Source organism: Monodon monoceros, unplaced genomic scaffold, assembly GCF_005190385.1.
Source record: "Monodon monoceros isolate NGI ecotype Baffin Bay Population unplaced genomic scaffold, NGI_Narwhal_1 Super_Scaffold_18, whole genome shotgun sequence".
Taxonomy (NCBI): domain Eukaryota; kingdom Metazoa; phylum Chordata; class Mammalia; order Artiodactyla; family Monodontidae; genus Monodon; species Monodon monoceros.
In genome coordinates this window covers 53,210,343-53,224,866 of record NW_021703774.1, presented here as the reverse complement: position 1 = coordinate 53,224,866, position 14,524 = coordinate 53,210,343, and the positions used below count along the sequence as shown (strand labels likewise).

General features: G+C 37.5%; 1 protein-coding gene across 6 annotated transcripts in view; it reads left to right on the top strand.

The window, feature by feature from the left end:
• The window catches only part of RABGAP1L (RAB GTPase activating protein 1 like), a 687,593-nt gene that overhangs the window by 541,416 nt on the left and 131,653 nt on the right, over positions 1–14,524 (top strand). For all 6 annotated transcript variants that reach the window (XR_003794384.1, XR_003794383.1, XM_029228031.1 and 3 more), the window contains one exon: positions 8,190–8,318. Coding sequence is in view for 4 of the 6 variants with exons in the window: in XM_029228031.1 (XP_029083864.1) it covers positions 8,190–8,318 (129 nt within the window). In the remaining 2 variants the exon portion in view is untranslated. The remainder of the gene's footprint in view (positions 1–8,189; positions 8,319–14,524) is intronic.

Below are 14,524 nucleotides of genomic sequence, written 5' to 3'. Positions count from 1 at the left end.
ACTTCATTTGTAAAGAATCTGCCACCCTCTGTGAGAATTCCCTGTATTCCTGGAAGAGGCTTGCGGTCTCCTGTCTCCTTCCCCTTCTCCCCACTCTACCGAGAAGGAAGTGCTGAGTGGCCACAGGCATGGGGCTCTGTCCGAGCCTGGTCCGTGCCACTCCTTAATTGGCTAGAGGAGATATGGCTCTCCTCTCCAAGCCCACGTTAGTGGCATTATCTCTGTGGCAGCCAAAAAAAAAGGTCTTATGGCTGGCCAGGCTCAGCAATAAAGCAGAATACCCAAGTGCTTGATGGATGCATTCTGTTATTTCTGTCTCCAAGGGGTTAAATTTTACACCAGACATTGCGACTTATCTAGACTATGCCTGGTTTGCTTTCTAACCTCTCCATTTGATGGTCAATTTGGTTGTGTTAATAGGGAATTTTGCCCCTTAAAAATCATTGGTTAGGAAATTACAGATTTCTCTCCTGGAATGTTCGAACTGTGTATCTATGAAACAGCTTAAAGCTGTTGGGTCTGTGCTGAGTCTGGGAAGTCTGCCTTGCTTGTTTTTTGATTTCCTGAACAAGAGAAAAATCACCCTTCTGCACTTCCTACCAAGGGTTAAAATTAAATACCCACAATCACTGGTGCAGTGTTTCTTTTTAGTGGTTTGAGAACTATACCTAGTAACTGTTCTATAATGTGATTGGTCTGTGGTAGTCCTATACCATTATTTGGTAATTGGGCAAGAATAATTTTGCTTTGTTTATATTATACAATGGAGTTTAATACCATTCTAGACTGTTCCCTCATTTGGTTCTCTCATATTTGAATCTTTTTCAGAAGTACAATATTGACTGAATTTAACTCTTTTCTCTCACATATCTCCCTCTAGTATAGTTCATCTCTGTTTATGCTTATGTTTACAATTATTAATTAAGTCTCATGTATCTATTTGCATGTAAATATAATCTCTCCTGTATCATCATAACAGACATGTTAGGTAGCCGTGCACCTAAGGGATTTCTCACCCAGAAGAAAGTCTGTTTATCATTGCAAGGTGAAGTTAGATGCAGTGACCAGCATACAATTATAAAGAAGGGGGTGGTATATTTTGAGAAATATGGTTCCTTTGTCATTTAAGAAAGAAGAGCTCAATTTATATGTTTTAATGCCTAGGTGAGGTCATCAGTGCTCACTTGAATTTTGTTCCCCTGAATCATAACATTTTTTTCTTAATAAAGGAGAAAACTGAAGATTCATGATTCTATTAGAAAGGAGTTTTTTGTTTTTGTTTTTGTTTTTTAACAGTGAAATAAAAAGCATTTTTTTTCAAGAGCTTTGACACTAAGAAGTGCTAAAATATATTTCAACCAATTCTCTGCCTCTCTTTGAGGAGTCAGTTTTTGGTCTAATATTCTTAAAGACTGCTTAACTTTGTGTCTCACGGGCTTCCACTGATAACTTTACAGTGATCCGGTGCTGCCTATCTTTGGCATTTACATTTTCAGTGTTTTGAAGGAAAACATAAAATTGATAACTAAGAATATCACTCATACTAAAATCTGCATCAAAATCCGGATGACTCTAGTGTAAAACGATTGTCAACAACAAAACCCATAAGCTTCACAAGCTTCAGATTTGTGGGAGGTCATAGATATCTATATGTTGCAACTGTACAAAGTCGGCTTGGTTGCTCAGTTAGGTACCTGAGGTGGTGGTACAGCCCTCAGGTTGTTTTGGGCTCTAACACTGCAGGTAATAGTGCCATTTGCACTGTATGTGACAAGTGTGTGCTGCGTTGTGTATAGGGCCATTTGGAAATCTCTGACTTTGTTATACAGTGTTGTACTCAAAAGATTGTCGATAGAACTAGGGTACTCTATATTCTGAGAAATCACATGCCCTTTAGTTAGCCATGTGGCTATGAATTGGGATCCGCTATCCAATGAGTTATTGCTCAAAGTTTAGCATGTGTACCAGAGGGAAGTACAGTTGTTCAGCCTTGTGTTATTGGACTGGCTAATGATGTGGGATCAGCGGCTAATCTGCACAGGGTAATCCTAAGAGGAATCCTACCACATGCAATGTTGCAGTCTTTCCATTACCAGTCAAGAGGGCAAGCACTGAAGTTTAGGTTTTGTTTTTTGTTTTTTTTTGCGGTACATGGGCCTCTCACTGTTGTGGCCTCTCCCATTGCGGAGCACAGGCTCCGGACGCGCAGGCTCAGCGGCCATGGCTCACGGGCCCAGCCGCTCTGCGGCATGTGGGATCTTCCTGGACTGGGGCACGAACCCACGTCCCCTGCATCGGCAGGCGGACTCTCAACCACTGCGCCACCAGGGAAGCCCGAAGTTTAGGTTTTTAATCATGTTTTAAATATGAATGTGTGTGTGGGTTAAACACATACAAATCCCTTATTTTACTTTTAAGATGCCAGTAGTTTTCTTCATATAAGACAAGTTAATTTTTTTAATGAAACTGATCAAATAAATGAAGATTTACCAAGACAGTGTTGTAGATTTGGACTTTGAGCCTTATTTATTGTTCCCTGATTCACAGAGAGACCATCAAGCTATGAGAACACCAAGCACATTTGGAATTTTTGCTTATTGTCCTTCAAAGGTACACCTAGTAAAGAATAATTTTCCTTTAATAAATCAAGTACAAGTACTCCATTTTAGATTTTACCACAAGGCATAAATTCTGTGTGCAGACTCACCAAACACACGTTTCTTTGGTGAAATTAAAATACCAAAGCAAGGGATATACGTATCCTAGATACCAGCTAAGTAATGTCCTCTTCTAAAAGCCTGTGCTTCCAAATGATTCTCAGACCTCCAGAAACATTTTTCAACGGAATGGAAATCCTGTTAGACACTGTAACTAAAGGAAGAAAAGCCATTTGTGGTGAATATAGCGAAGGTGAGAAAGAGAAACATGCCTAGATTTTTTTTTCAAATAATCCCCTAAAATAATCAAACCTAGATTTTGCTGCTTATCAGAGGCCCTTAAAGAAAGATTTGTCATCCAAGAAAATGAGAGGTTTCGAATAGAAGCATCTGGAGCTAACACTCAAATGTTAGAACTGTTCATTTCCACCCACCCTCCTTTCTTTTAAAAAAAAAAATCACTTTAAAATGTGATACTCTTGCACTGAATTTTTCAGTGGGAAAAACACACTCCAAATGGTATTAGCAGGGGCACATAGCCAGAGTTCATATTCCTCTGTAAGTGTGTGAAATTTGGAGAAAGAGGAAAAACTTTTACTCAGGTTCAAAATCTTCCCTATCCTCCTAGATTTTTTCTTTTTGCTTTTATATGACATGGGAAGTTATCAGATCATTATATGTTGATATCAGTGTTGGCTGTAGTTTCAATCTGATACTCTGGGCGCTGTGCACGGTGAATCCAAAGGACTCTCAGGCTGAAGAGGATTGACATATATCTATAGCCAAATGTTCCAGCTGTCCCTCCAGTAACCATTTAAAGTTTAATTTTGATCATATTTCTTTATGCTGTCAAACTGCATCCTAGTTTTGTTTTTTTAATTTGTGGACTTCCTTAAAACATTAATTTTAAGGAGGGAATAAAAGAGCAGAGGAGAAAGTTTCTCTCCCATTTTTACCTCTGTTGTTGACTGCTGCAAGGATTACTCACTGAAGAGAGATGATAACTCTTAAAAGAAGTTAAAGACTCAAGTATAAAAGTTGCCTCCCAAATATAAAAGTCAATTTTGATGCCCCCCAATATATAAAAGAATTGCCCCCCCAATTCTGATGCCCCTCAAATATAAAAGTCAATTTTTATATCAAAATAAGTCCTACATCTCCTTTCTAATTTGCATCTTATAAATTTTTGACTTATTAATAGTGAGTATGCTTGAAGTAGATCCTTTATAAATTCATGGAACAGATATATGTTGGTGTCTATTGTGTGCCTGGCAATGTGCTTAATTCATTTTACTGGGGTGAGTGGGAAGGATTCTTACATTAACATCCTACTTACCTTTCCCTCTGGATATTTATTTCTACCTACTTGAAAGGAAATAGAAGTAGGACTTGTTTAAATGTTTTTTTAATTATCCAGGTAATCTTTTTATATAGCTCTATTCATAGAAATGAGGAAGAAGTAATGTTACCTTTGAAGGTATAATTGGTAAACATGTTTCCTATCATCACTTAAAAGGATTTGACAGAAAGTTTGGAGAGCAAAAGATGAGTATTAGTAGAGCCACTGATTTTCAAAAGTTATCATTTATTAGTTCTTACTTAAAAGCTGGTAGAGTTCTTTCCTTTATTGTACAAGGCAAGAAAACATGCCTTTGCTTATTCAAATTCCCTAGTTCTCGTCTATATTATCTTCTGGCTGACATTACTTAGCAAATACTGTTAGCAAAGTAATTGCATTTTCATTATTTTACTATTCCTTCACTATTGTTCTGAAGGTAATATAGAAAAACTCTAAGAATTTCCCAGTTGAAGAACAGCCTTTCCAATTTAAATCAATTCTTTCTGCCTGATGGGGTTCTGTGTAGTGAGTACAGATGGATAATGTTATCCAGAAGCCAGCCCAACCTCTTTCGGGTACTTGGTTTGGTTTTTGAAATGTTAGTCTGCCTTTTAGGGGTGTATTTTTAAAGCTTGGGTCTTATCACAAGATCATGTGTTAAACTTCTCTTCTTTGTTGGAGAAGAGGGTTAGCATTCATGCAATTATAAACTCAATTATAACCATTAATTAAGTTAATATCTCCATAGTCAGCTCATTAATAATTAGTATGTGTGATTGAAGCCATGTTTTAGTTTCATAGAAAGCACCACTACCTATATTTTGGACTAATATTATTACATCAATGCTTGACATTTATGAGGTGTATATATTTAACAAAATAATATGTACAAAGTGACTCAAATTTTGTTAAATATATATGAAATGTATCTGTAAGGTTAGGAAAAAAGGACTATAAGCAATGTAACAAAATGTTATACTAAAATTTCAGTATCTGAGCATATTTGAGCAACAGAGACAACTTTCCAAAATGTTGTCCCTTACATTTGTTTTGGGGTTCACAAAATATACTCATATGCCTTAACTTTGTTCATTCTCAAATACTCGAGGTTGAATATAGTCCCACTTTTAAAGTAGGAGAACGGTGGAGAATTATGCAGTACCATGAGTTAGCCAGAGTTGGAATTAAAATGACTATTCCATCCTTTGCAACCTTGCTTGAGGACCTCTAATTGACAAGTACTTCTAGAGGCTAAAATTAGATGATTAAATAAGATGCATTTTCTACACTTGCCTCATGATTATCAGAGCTCCTCTCTTCAGGGGCTTGAGTTGGGCCAGTCACAGGGCACTCTGAATTCTGGTTTCCAGAGACTTAACCTGAGTTGAGCTTCAGCCCCACCTGGGTAGGGAGCTCCTTGCTGTACCTCCCCTGAGACTACAGCCTCCTCCAAAGAGCATCTCTGTGTGCCTGGCCATCCCTGCCTGACCAGAGGGCAAATGTCACAGGATATTTGACTTCTCATCTTTAATCCTAATCTTTCTGCTTTTGTATGAACTCAGAGGCTGGACTTGAAATTAGGCCTTGGGCCGTATTAGAAAATTAGGTAACCATGCTGCTGCCTGTAGGCAGTAGACTGCTCCCCACCATTTTGGGGCATCTGTTTGCAGGTAACTAGAGGTTAGTTGCACTGACAATAGAAGAGGTGCCCTTAGAAGGTTTTTGACTAATGAAGAAAGCTACTAATCCTGTTTTGCTACAAACTCTGTAAGCAGCCTGTGTTGAACTCTCCCAACAATTGCCAAAGAGATAATCATCAGAACCAGTATTACAGGTGAAAGAGGATGTAGTATGTCTGGCATAACTGGTAGGTGGATGCTTTCTCAGTAATTCAGCAGTTGATATTTTAGTTGAAGAGGCCCTCTTTGGGGCTGAAGTTGTTTCCAGTAACTGCCTTTTCCAACCAAGTTAAGGTGAGATGATAGCACTTTATCATGCTAAATATTCTCTCCACTGCTTATTGCCACCATCTCTCAGTATCTGTGAGGGAGGAAATAAATCTGGCTCTGTCTTCTGATTACTAGTTTGTGAATCTAAACTTGGGCCAACCTAGTTCCCCGTGAAAATGCCTGCTGTGTGAATTAATATATTATTCTATTTTACATGTTTCTGTTTAAAGGGGAGGAGAGAAGGGAAGAAAAAATTATATATGTATAGTGAAAGAGGGGCAGAAGTAGAATTCATTCACTTATTCAGTAAATTTTAGTTAAGTACCTCCTGTACTCTAGGCAGTGGATACAGCAAAGAAGACGACAGACAAATCCCCTTTCCTTAGGACGAAAACAGAAGTGAAACTGGAAAATGACTGGATGGAAAATGACTTGTTGGGCTGGGGGGAAGAATTTAAGTGCTCAGAAAAGGCCTAACTCAGATCTTATATTTGTGCTAAAATCTAGATCACAAAAAGTTGTTACCATTATGAAGATCTGGGGGAAGAATATTCCAGGCAGAGAGAACAGGCAGTAGCCTTCAGTTAGGAATGAACTTGGTGTGTACAAGAAAACAGAAAGAAGGCCAGTGTGCTTGGAGCTTGAGAGCAAGGAGGGAGATGTGATTCAACATGAGGTTGGAGGGGAAGGCAAGGGCCCCAGATCCTGAAGGGTCTTGTGGGCAATGGTAAAGATTTTGGGTTTTATTCTGAGCACAGTAGGAACCACTGGAGAGCTTTACACAGAAGAGCAACATGATCTGAAAAAGTATCATCTAGCTGCTGTAACGAGAGTAGATTGTGGGGAGCAAGAGCAGAAAGAGGGGGACCAGTTGGGGAGTTAGTGCAGTGGCTCAGCTGAGAGATGACAATGGCTTAGACCAGGCTGGTGGTGATGACAACAACTCATTATGAGCAGGAGTCCTCTGACTTCCTTATACTCTTTCAATGCAGTCTTTAAGGTTAATCAGTTTTAAATTTGAATGTAAATAAAGTAATATTTTGAACTAGCATGTAGCTCTGTGATTTCTAGCCACCATGTTTTGTTTTTGTCTGTTTGTTTGTTTTTGTTTGATTTCTGCAGTTTTTGACAATTAAGTGCTGACTCTTAAAACACCTTATTTCTTTTTGTGTTGGCCTACTTCTGTGTACCCAGTCTTTCTCAATCTCTTAATTTGTGTCTCAGTGTTTTCCAGCGATTACTTATAGTTGTTTATTAAAATATTTATTGCCTTTCTTATTACAAAATCTTTACTGCAGGAAAAACAGCAAAATATATAAATAAGAAAAAAAATTATAATCCCACTATCCAGAGAAACATTTTCTTTTATTTCCTTTCAGTCTTTTTTCTGGGTATACATATATTTATAAGTGGTGGTTATTTCTTAAGTAAATCTGGTAAGCAGTAGTTTTCATAAGAAGTTCAGTAGTTAAGTGGTTTGCTTCATTTACTGTTTTATAACAGTCTTTAATATATGGGTACAGGGCTTCGCTGGTGGCACAGTGGTTGAGAGTCTGCCTGCCGATGCAGGGGACACGGGTTCGTGCCCCGGTCCGGGACGATCCCACATGCCGTGGGGCGGCTGGGCCTGTGAGCCATGGCCGCTGACCCTGCACGTCCGGAGCCTGTGCTCCACAATGGGAGAGGCCACAACAGTGAGAGGCCCGCATACCGCAAAAAAAAAAAAAAAAAAAAAAAAAGATATGGGTACAATTTCTTATTTTCTTCACTTGAACTGCCACTGTCACTAGTTGAAAAGTCATCCTCTCATTAGGTGTTTATTATATAATTCTGCTGTGCTTTGATTGCATTGTCTATGTCTTCAGCCAGCTTTGTAAAATATCCTTAAAATGCCTGCCAAGCTAAAATCACAGATTAGTCCCAGAGTTCAGTTTTTCCTTTTCTGGCATTTTTCTTTTTTTAGAGCCATAACATGGTTAGCTTTGCCAAGATCCATATTCAAATCTTCAGGTAATATAAATTAAATATGTTAGCCTGTTAATTCTTTTGTCACGTCTAGGATTTATGGTGACTTATTTCAGCTTGTAGTTAAAGAGGTTAGAAATCTCTTCCTAAAAATTTTTGAAGCTCACCTAGATCTTGGCAATAAAAGTACATTCAGGAAAATAGAAATTCCTTTTACAATGTATTCGTTCTGAATGTAGGTTAAAATGTAATTGTTGATTCTTGGTGATTATTTTTTAGACCTCAAAGGAAGATCTTCTGCAGGCTGATTTTGAAGGTGCTTTAAAGTTCTTCAGAGTCCAGCTTCCAAAGAGATACAGGGCAGAGGAAAATGCAAGAAGGTTAATGGAGCAGGCTTGCAATATTAAGGTAAGATATATGAATTTATAGATAATAAAGGTGGAACTTGAATGCAGAATAACATGGCAAATTATATAAAACTCTTTCTCAGTATGTTGCTGGATTTTGACTATGTTTAAGGTGAAATGGTGTATGACCTAGTTTCTCTCAGACTTTTTTGTCAAGCTGATTTGTATCTATAGTGGCTGTACCTTCTAGTAGGACTTAGAGTGAACGTTAGCAGGTTCAGGTTGTAACAAGAGGAAGACAAACATTTATCTCATAGGTGGGGCTCTAGAATGGGTTGCTGTGATAGTGGTTTCCATAGCAGCAGACTTAGTATTTAGCTTTTGCCATCTGTTTTAAGATTATTTAGGACCAAGCAAGAAAAGCCTGCTTAGGCCGTGCTTTCCTTTCTCTAAGGGACTTGGAAAGCTCTTTCTTGATCTACGCATTTCCATCCCACACCTGACAAATGTTTGTGGATACATTGCTCCTTATCAGATGTCTGATATAAATAAATAAATTTTATAAATAAGTTAAAATAGAAATCTCTATCTAGAGAATTGTGGTATCAAGGTGAGATAGCACATTTAAAAAAAAAAAATGGAACCAATTTACTGATGTAAATTCTTGTACCTTTGGAATATACTAGGGAATCTTCTTACCTAACCATGACAAAAATATAAATTTGTTTTCTGAAAAAACAAAGATCCCAGGTTTTATGGACTTTACATTCTTGCCGAAGGAGAGAGTCAGTAAACAATTAACATAATAAAGAATATATTTAATATGTTAGAAGGTGATAAATAGCTATGAAAAAAGAAAAAGTAGGGCAAAATAAGCAGGATTGGATTGGTGGGGAGAAGGAAAGTTATAGTTGTTGTTTGGTAGTCAGAGTAGACCTCATTGAAGGTGAAGGAGATGAATTATTCATGGAGATGTCTAGGGGAAGAGCAATTCAGCAGAGGCAACAGCTAGTTCAAAGGCCCTGGGGCTGACTCATGCCATGTGAGGAACAGCAAGAAGACCAGTGTAGCTGGAATGAAGTGAATGAAAATGAGGGCAATAGGAGAGGAAGTTAGAGAGCTCACAAGGAGCCTAAAAGTGTAGGTCACTGTAAGGGTTTTTAGGCTTTGCTTGGAGTGTAGTGAAGAGCCCTTACAAGGTTTTGAGTAGAAGAGTGATAAGATCTGTCTGAGGTTTTAGAGGATTATAGTGCCTACAGTGTTGAGAACAGACGATAGGAAGGTAAGAGTAGAAGTAGGGAGATCAGATAGGGGGTTTGCAGTAACCCTGTTGAGAAATGATTATAGATTGACCAGGGTGATAATAGTGGGGATAGAGATGGATTGGAGATGGAGGTGGTTGGAACCTGGGTATATTTTGAAAGAGAACCAAAGGGATTTCATGATGTATTAAACATGGGTGTGAAAGGAAAAGAGGGGTCAAAGTGATTCCACAGATTTGGGATTGAGCAATTAGAAGATAGAGTAGCCATTGATTTATTAAGCTCATTTCTTAAAATGTATTTTGACACAGACTTCACTTAAGCATAATACCCACTGTAACACTTTTCTGGTGTAAGACTTGTTTTGAATTTTAAGTTATTTTAAACTAAATTCTAAATGTTTCAAAAGTACAACTCAATGCTGAACGTAAATAGCTTGAGGAGAAAAAGATTACATTGTCTTCCAAATGAACTCTATATTCAAAGAGATCGTATTCCAAAGGTATTAAGAAAGATAGACCTCTGAAGTCTTCATCCTGAAATGCACACTTTTAAAGGCTTTATGACTGATTGTTTTATTTGGCTAAGCCAGGTGACTAAGCATAAGCCACATTTGTCTGTAGACGTTGAAAACACAGTAGTCATGGTGCCTTTGATTGAATTTTATGGGTAGTAGGTTTGAAAGGTAGGCTTCAGCCAGCTGATTGTTCCAGAGCTGTCAGAAAGAAGTACTATAACTTGGGGCAGTGCTGTAGGGATCCATTAAAATACAGCATGCATTTCTAAGAATAAAAGAGTAGAGAGTTAAGAGGTATAGGTAAATGTTTTCGAGGGAAATCTAGAACTGTGGGAAAATAACTGAGAACAAAAAACCCAGGAAAGTGTTTTAAAAATATGAAATGTACAGGGAAAGATTTTTTCCCAATATAATTTATGAAGCTCCTCAGAGGATGGAGGTAACTAACGATTGTCAAGCCAGAAACGTGAGATATGAGAGACATTGAAACATAAAATGTTAGAAGACAAGTTCAAAATATGATCTGAATGGATTGTTCCTGAGATGAAAGTGCTATGTGCAACCAGAGTGATTTATTTGGTCATGAACAGATAGATAGGAATTTTTTTTAAGCAATAATACGGTTGTTATTTAGTTTTGTGTTTTGTTTCGTTTCTTTTTGTATTATCTAAGGAGAGTACCTTTCTCTTAGATACTTAAAACAGTACCCAAGGGACACCATTTTAATTTATAGCATGATCGTGAGGCTGATGTGAGGTTTCACTGAAAGAAGGAAGACATAAATTGTACAGTATTCAGGGATCGTGCTGGGACTAGAACGTAGATCTCCAACATGAAAATTTAAGATTGTTTTTAAACCAAAACCTACATTTTGAAATAGCTTTTATATCAAGACCTTAAACATACACACGTGCACACACACACACACACACACACACACATCTGAAGAGATACTTACGCTTACAATGTATGATGCACTCTGATGTTTTTCTTCTACTATATTATATTCTATTCCATTTTAAACTTCTACCCTTCCCTCTGCTAGTCACAACCCACTACATGGATTTCACAGCAGCTTGCAGTTTTGAAAAAGCACTCAGGCCTGTTCCACTGTCGGCCCCTCCTACCCCTTCCCCATTCTGATATGCTGTAACCCGTGAGAGGTTGTGGAGGATGAGGTGTTACACTGAATAATGAAAGTGGGAGTGTGGTAAGGATGTGAGTCATCATGCCATCATTACAGCAGCATGTGCTGGGAACTGGAAATGTTAGGAAATCATGGACTTACAGAACACGGCTGCATGTTAAAGCATTCACAGACAAAGGTGACTGCAGACATGGAACAGGCAAAAAAGTTGGAGCTCATGATTTCTTATCCACAGCCTGTTTAACAATAGAATTTCTGTCAAAGGTAACACATTTTTTGGGGGATTTTAATTATTTTTATAGGATTTGTGTACGGTCGTATAATCTTGGAATGGACATGTTCTCATTTAATTATCCTTGAAAATGAATCACTTTCCTCTAACTTTAAGAAACTAGATGACCCAGTTATTTCAGTAAACTGACTGGTTTTAAAATAAATGCAGCTGTTACAGGTAAAAAATAAATTGTTACCTCTGCGTGTAGATAACAGGATTTATTAATAAAGCACATTGGATTGGGTAAATAACTTTATTCTTCTGAAACCCGTGTGACATTAAATATCAAGAATATTTTTCGGTGTTTATTTTTTTCTAATTTACTAACATGACTTTAAATCATTCTGATATCCCTTCTGTTCCTGTGATCCAGCCAAGCTAAAATGAGAAAATACATTCACCCATCAGACTTTACTTTGAAAAATAATGTGGTTACTTAATATATGAATATCCTGCACTTTCACAGGAAGGCAACTTTGGTTGAATATCGTTATTCAGTTGTTAGCTTATAGTTTAAAATTTTGCTATTGCAGAGCTTCTTAAACTTGGATCTTGGCTTCATGGACTCTGAGTCACTAGAAATTTGACTTTCTTTATATAAGCGTTTAAGCATTTTGTTTTTCCTGGTGAGAAAATATGTAGCTTTTATTAGATTCTTAAAGGGAACTCAGTGACTCAAAAAAATTAACTTTTGTGCTGTGGGATCATCTTAAGCTTGTTAAGAAAATTGATATTTCTTTAGAGTATAAGAATTTATAAATGTGATACCTATATATATTCAAGTTCATATACATATAACCTTTATAATTTTTCTTGATCTGTTTTTTTTTACATAATTTTATTCAATATCACTCACTTGTATTAGGTTGAACTGATGAAATTACCATTCTTGTTGGCCAAAAACTGCCAGGTATTAGACATTGTATGTGATTTAATGCAATATTTTATGCCTCCTTATGTTTCAAATAGGTGCCATGTATGTAGATGATGAAATATTAAAAATTTGGCTCTTTTAAACATCACTTAGTGGGCACTGCTCTGATAAAAATAAAGAGATGAATTAGAAGAGTAAAACATCTATAACATAATTTAGAGTACTATATATATAATACACGTTAGTTCTATGGCCATGTCAACCTTTCCTGAGAATTATTCTCCAAAAGCTGGGAAGCAAGTCTTTTTTTTTAAGTTGATTTTTATTTGGGACAGTGTTACAAGTGCCACAGTTATGATTAACCTCATTAGTAGAAAAGTTCATCATATCACTCAAAATATTCTATTGGTAGATCTTTATAATAGAATGTTTTAAAAAGTAAAATAGCCTATTGTGTTTGTATTTTATTAGTAAAATAACTTGAACAATATTAAAACTGCAAAATCTGACATTAAACTAAAACAAGGGAATTAGGAAAGAAAGGTCATTTATTGAGTAGCTACTATGTGCCAGGAACTATGCAAGAAGACTTCTCAGAGGAAGTAAGATTTAAGATGAGACCTGAAGGATTAGCAGGAATTAAGGAGTATATGGAGGAAGGGGGAAGGAAGTTCCATGCAGAGAATATGCAGAGGCCCAGAGGTAAGAAAAGATGGAGCTGTCCAAGACTTAAGCGCAGTTCATGACTGGAGAATAGGGTTCAAGGACGGAGGGAATGAGGGGAGTAGATAGAAGACTTAGAGAGGTAAGCAGGAGCCAAACAACTGGTACAGAGCCACGTAAGCCTGTAATCCAACGGTAAGCAACTTGGATTTTATCTTCAGACAGGGGCAAGTATTGTGGGTTTTTAAAGAGGAGACAGAAATGATCAGATTTATGTTTTAGAAAGGCTATTCTGGCTGGTGTGTGGAGAATAGATTAAAATGGATAAGATTAGATATTGGTAACAGACCAATTCAGGGGTGGTTGCAGTAATCCAGTTGAGAAGTGACCAGACTATTGTTATGGGCTAAAGAGATGTGGACAGATTCCAGAAATATTCAAGAGGTGGAATCAGCAGATCTTAGTGATTAAATGAGAGCACTAGGGCAGAGAAAGAGAGCCGAGATCATGCTCAGGATTCTCACTTAGGCAACTTGGTAGTAGTCACTCTATGAAGGGGAACACACAAAGGAGAACAAATTGCAAGGATAGAAGATAATGAGTTAAGTGTTGGACATGTTAAGTTTGTGGTGTATATCTACAGTCTCACATCCAAGTACGTAAAAATATCCAATAAGCAGGTGGACATGGAATGGAAATCAGATCTGAGCTAAAAGTAGGCATTTGGATGTCATCAGTATTTGAACCATGGGAGTGGGTGAATTTTCAGAGGAGCAGAGAGAAGGGTTGAGGGTAGGTTCATTAACATATAAAAGATGGGCTGAGGAACATCAGCTAGTGAGACTGAAAAGGCAGGAAGAAACCCAGAATAGTGTGAAGTGTGAAAGCTAAGGGAAAAGGTATATTTTCAAGAAGGAAGAAGTTGAACAATGTCAGTGATGCTTAGAGGTCTCATAAGGTACTGAGAGTGGAAGTGGACATCATGCAACAGTTAATGAAAGAGGTTTCTTTGTGGGCTTAGTGACAGTAGTTTTAGTGGAGTGATGACGTATAAAAGCCAATGATGCAAGGAATAAACAGGAGGTGAGTAAATGGACAAAGAAAGATGAGACAGATCTTCTAAGGAGGTTAGTGTGGGGAGACGATGGAGGATGGAAGAAACAGCCAGCAAGCCTGAGAGTAAGTACAAGAGAGAGAGAGATAAGTAGACATGAGGTTGAGATGAATTTTTGGAGGATGGGAAAGATGGCTTTAAATGCTTAAAAAACGCTCAGTGAGTCAATTTCTTCACTGAGTACCTACTATATGCCAGGCACTGTGCCAGGTCCAGGAAACACAAGGTTGAGCAAAAGCACATACGCTCCCAGAGCTCATGGAGCTTATATCATGCAGAAGATGTTAATTATATAATTGCCATAATAAATGTATAATTACAAAGTGAGACACATGCTCAGAAGAGATATAATAAAGATATATGGAGAACAAAGAGCAAAGGAACCTGACTGGCTCAGTGGTTTAGGAAAAGCTTTC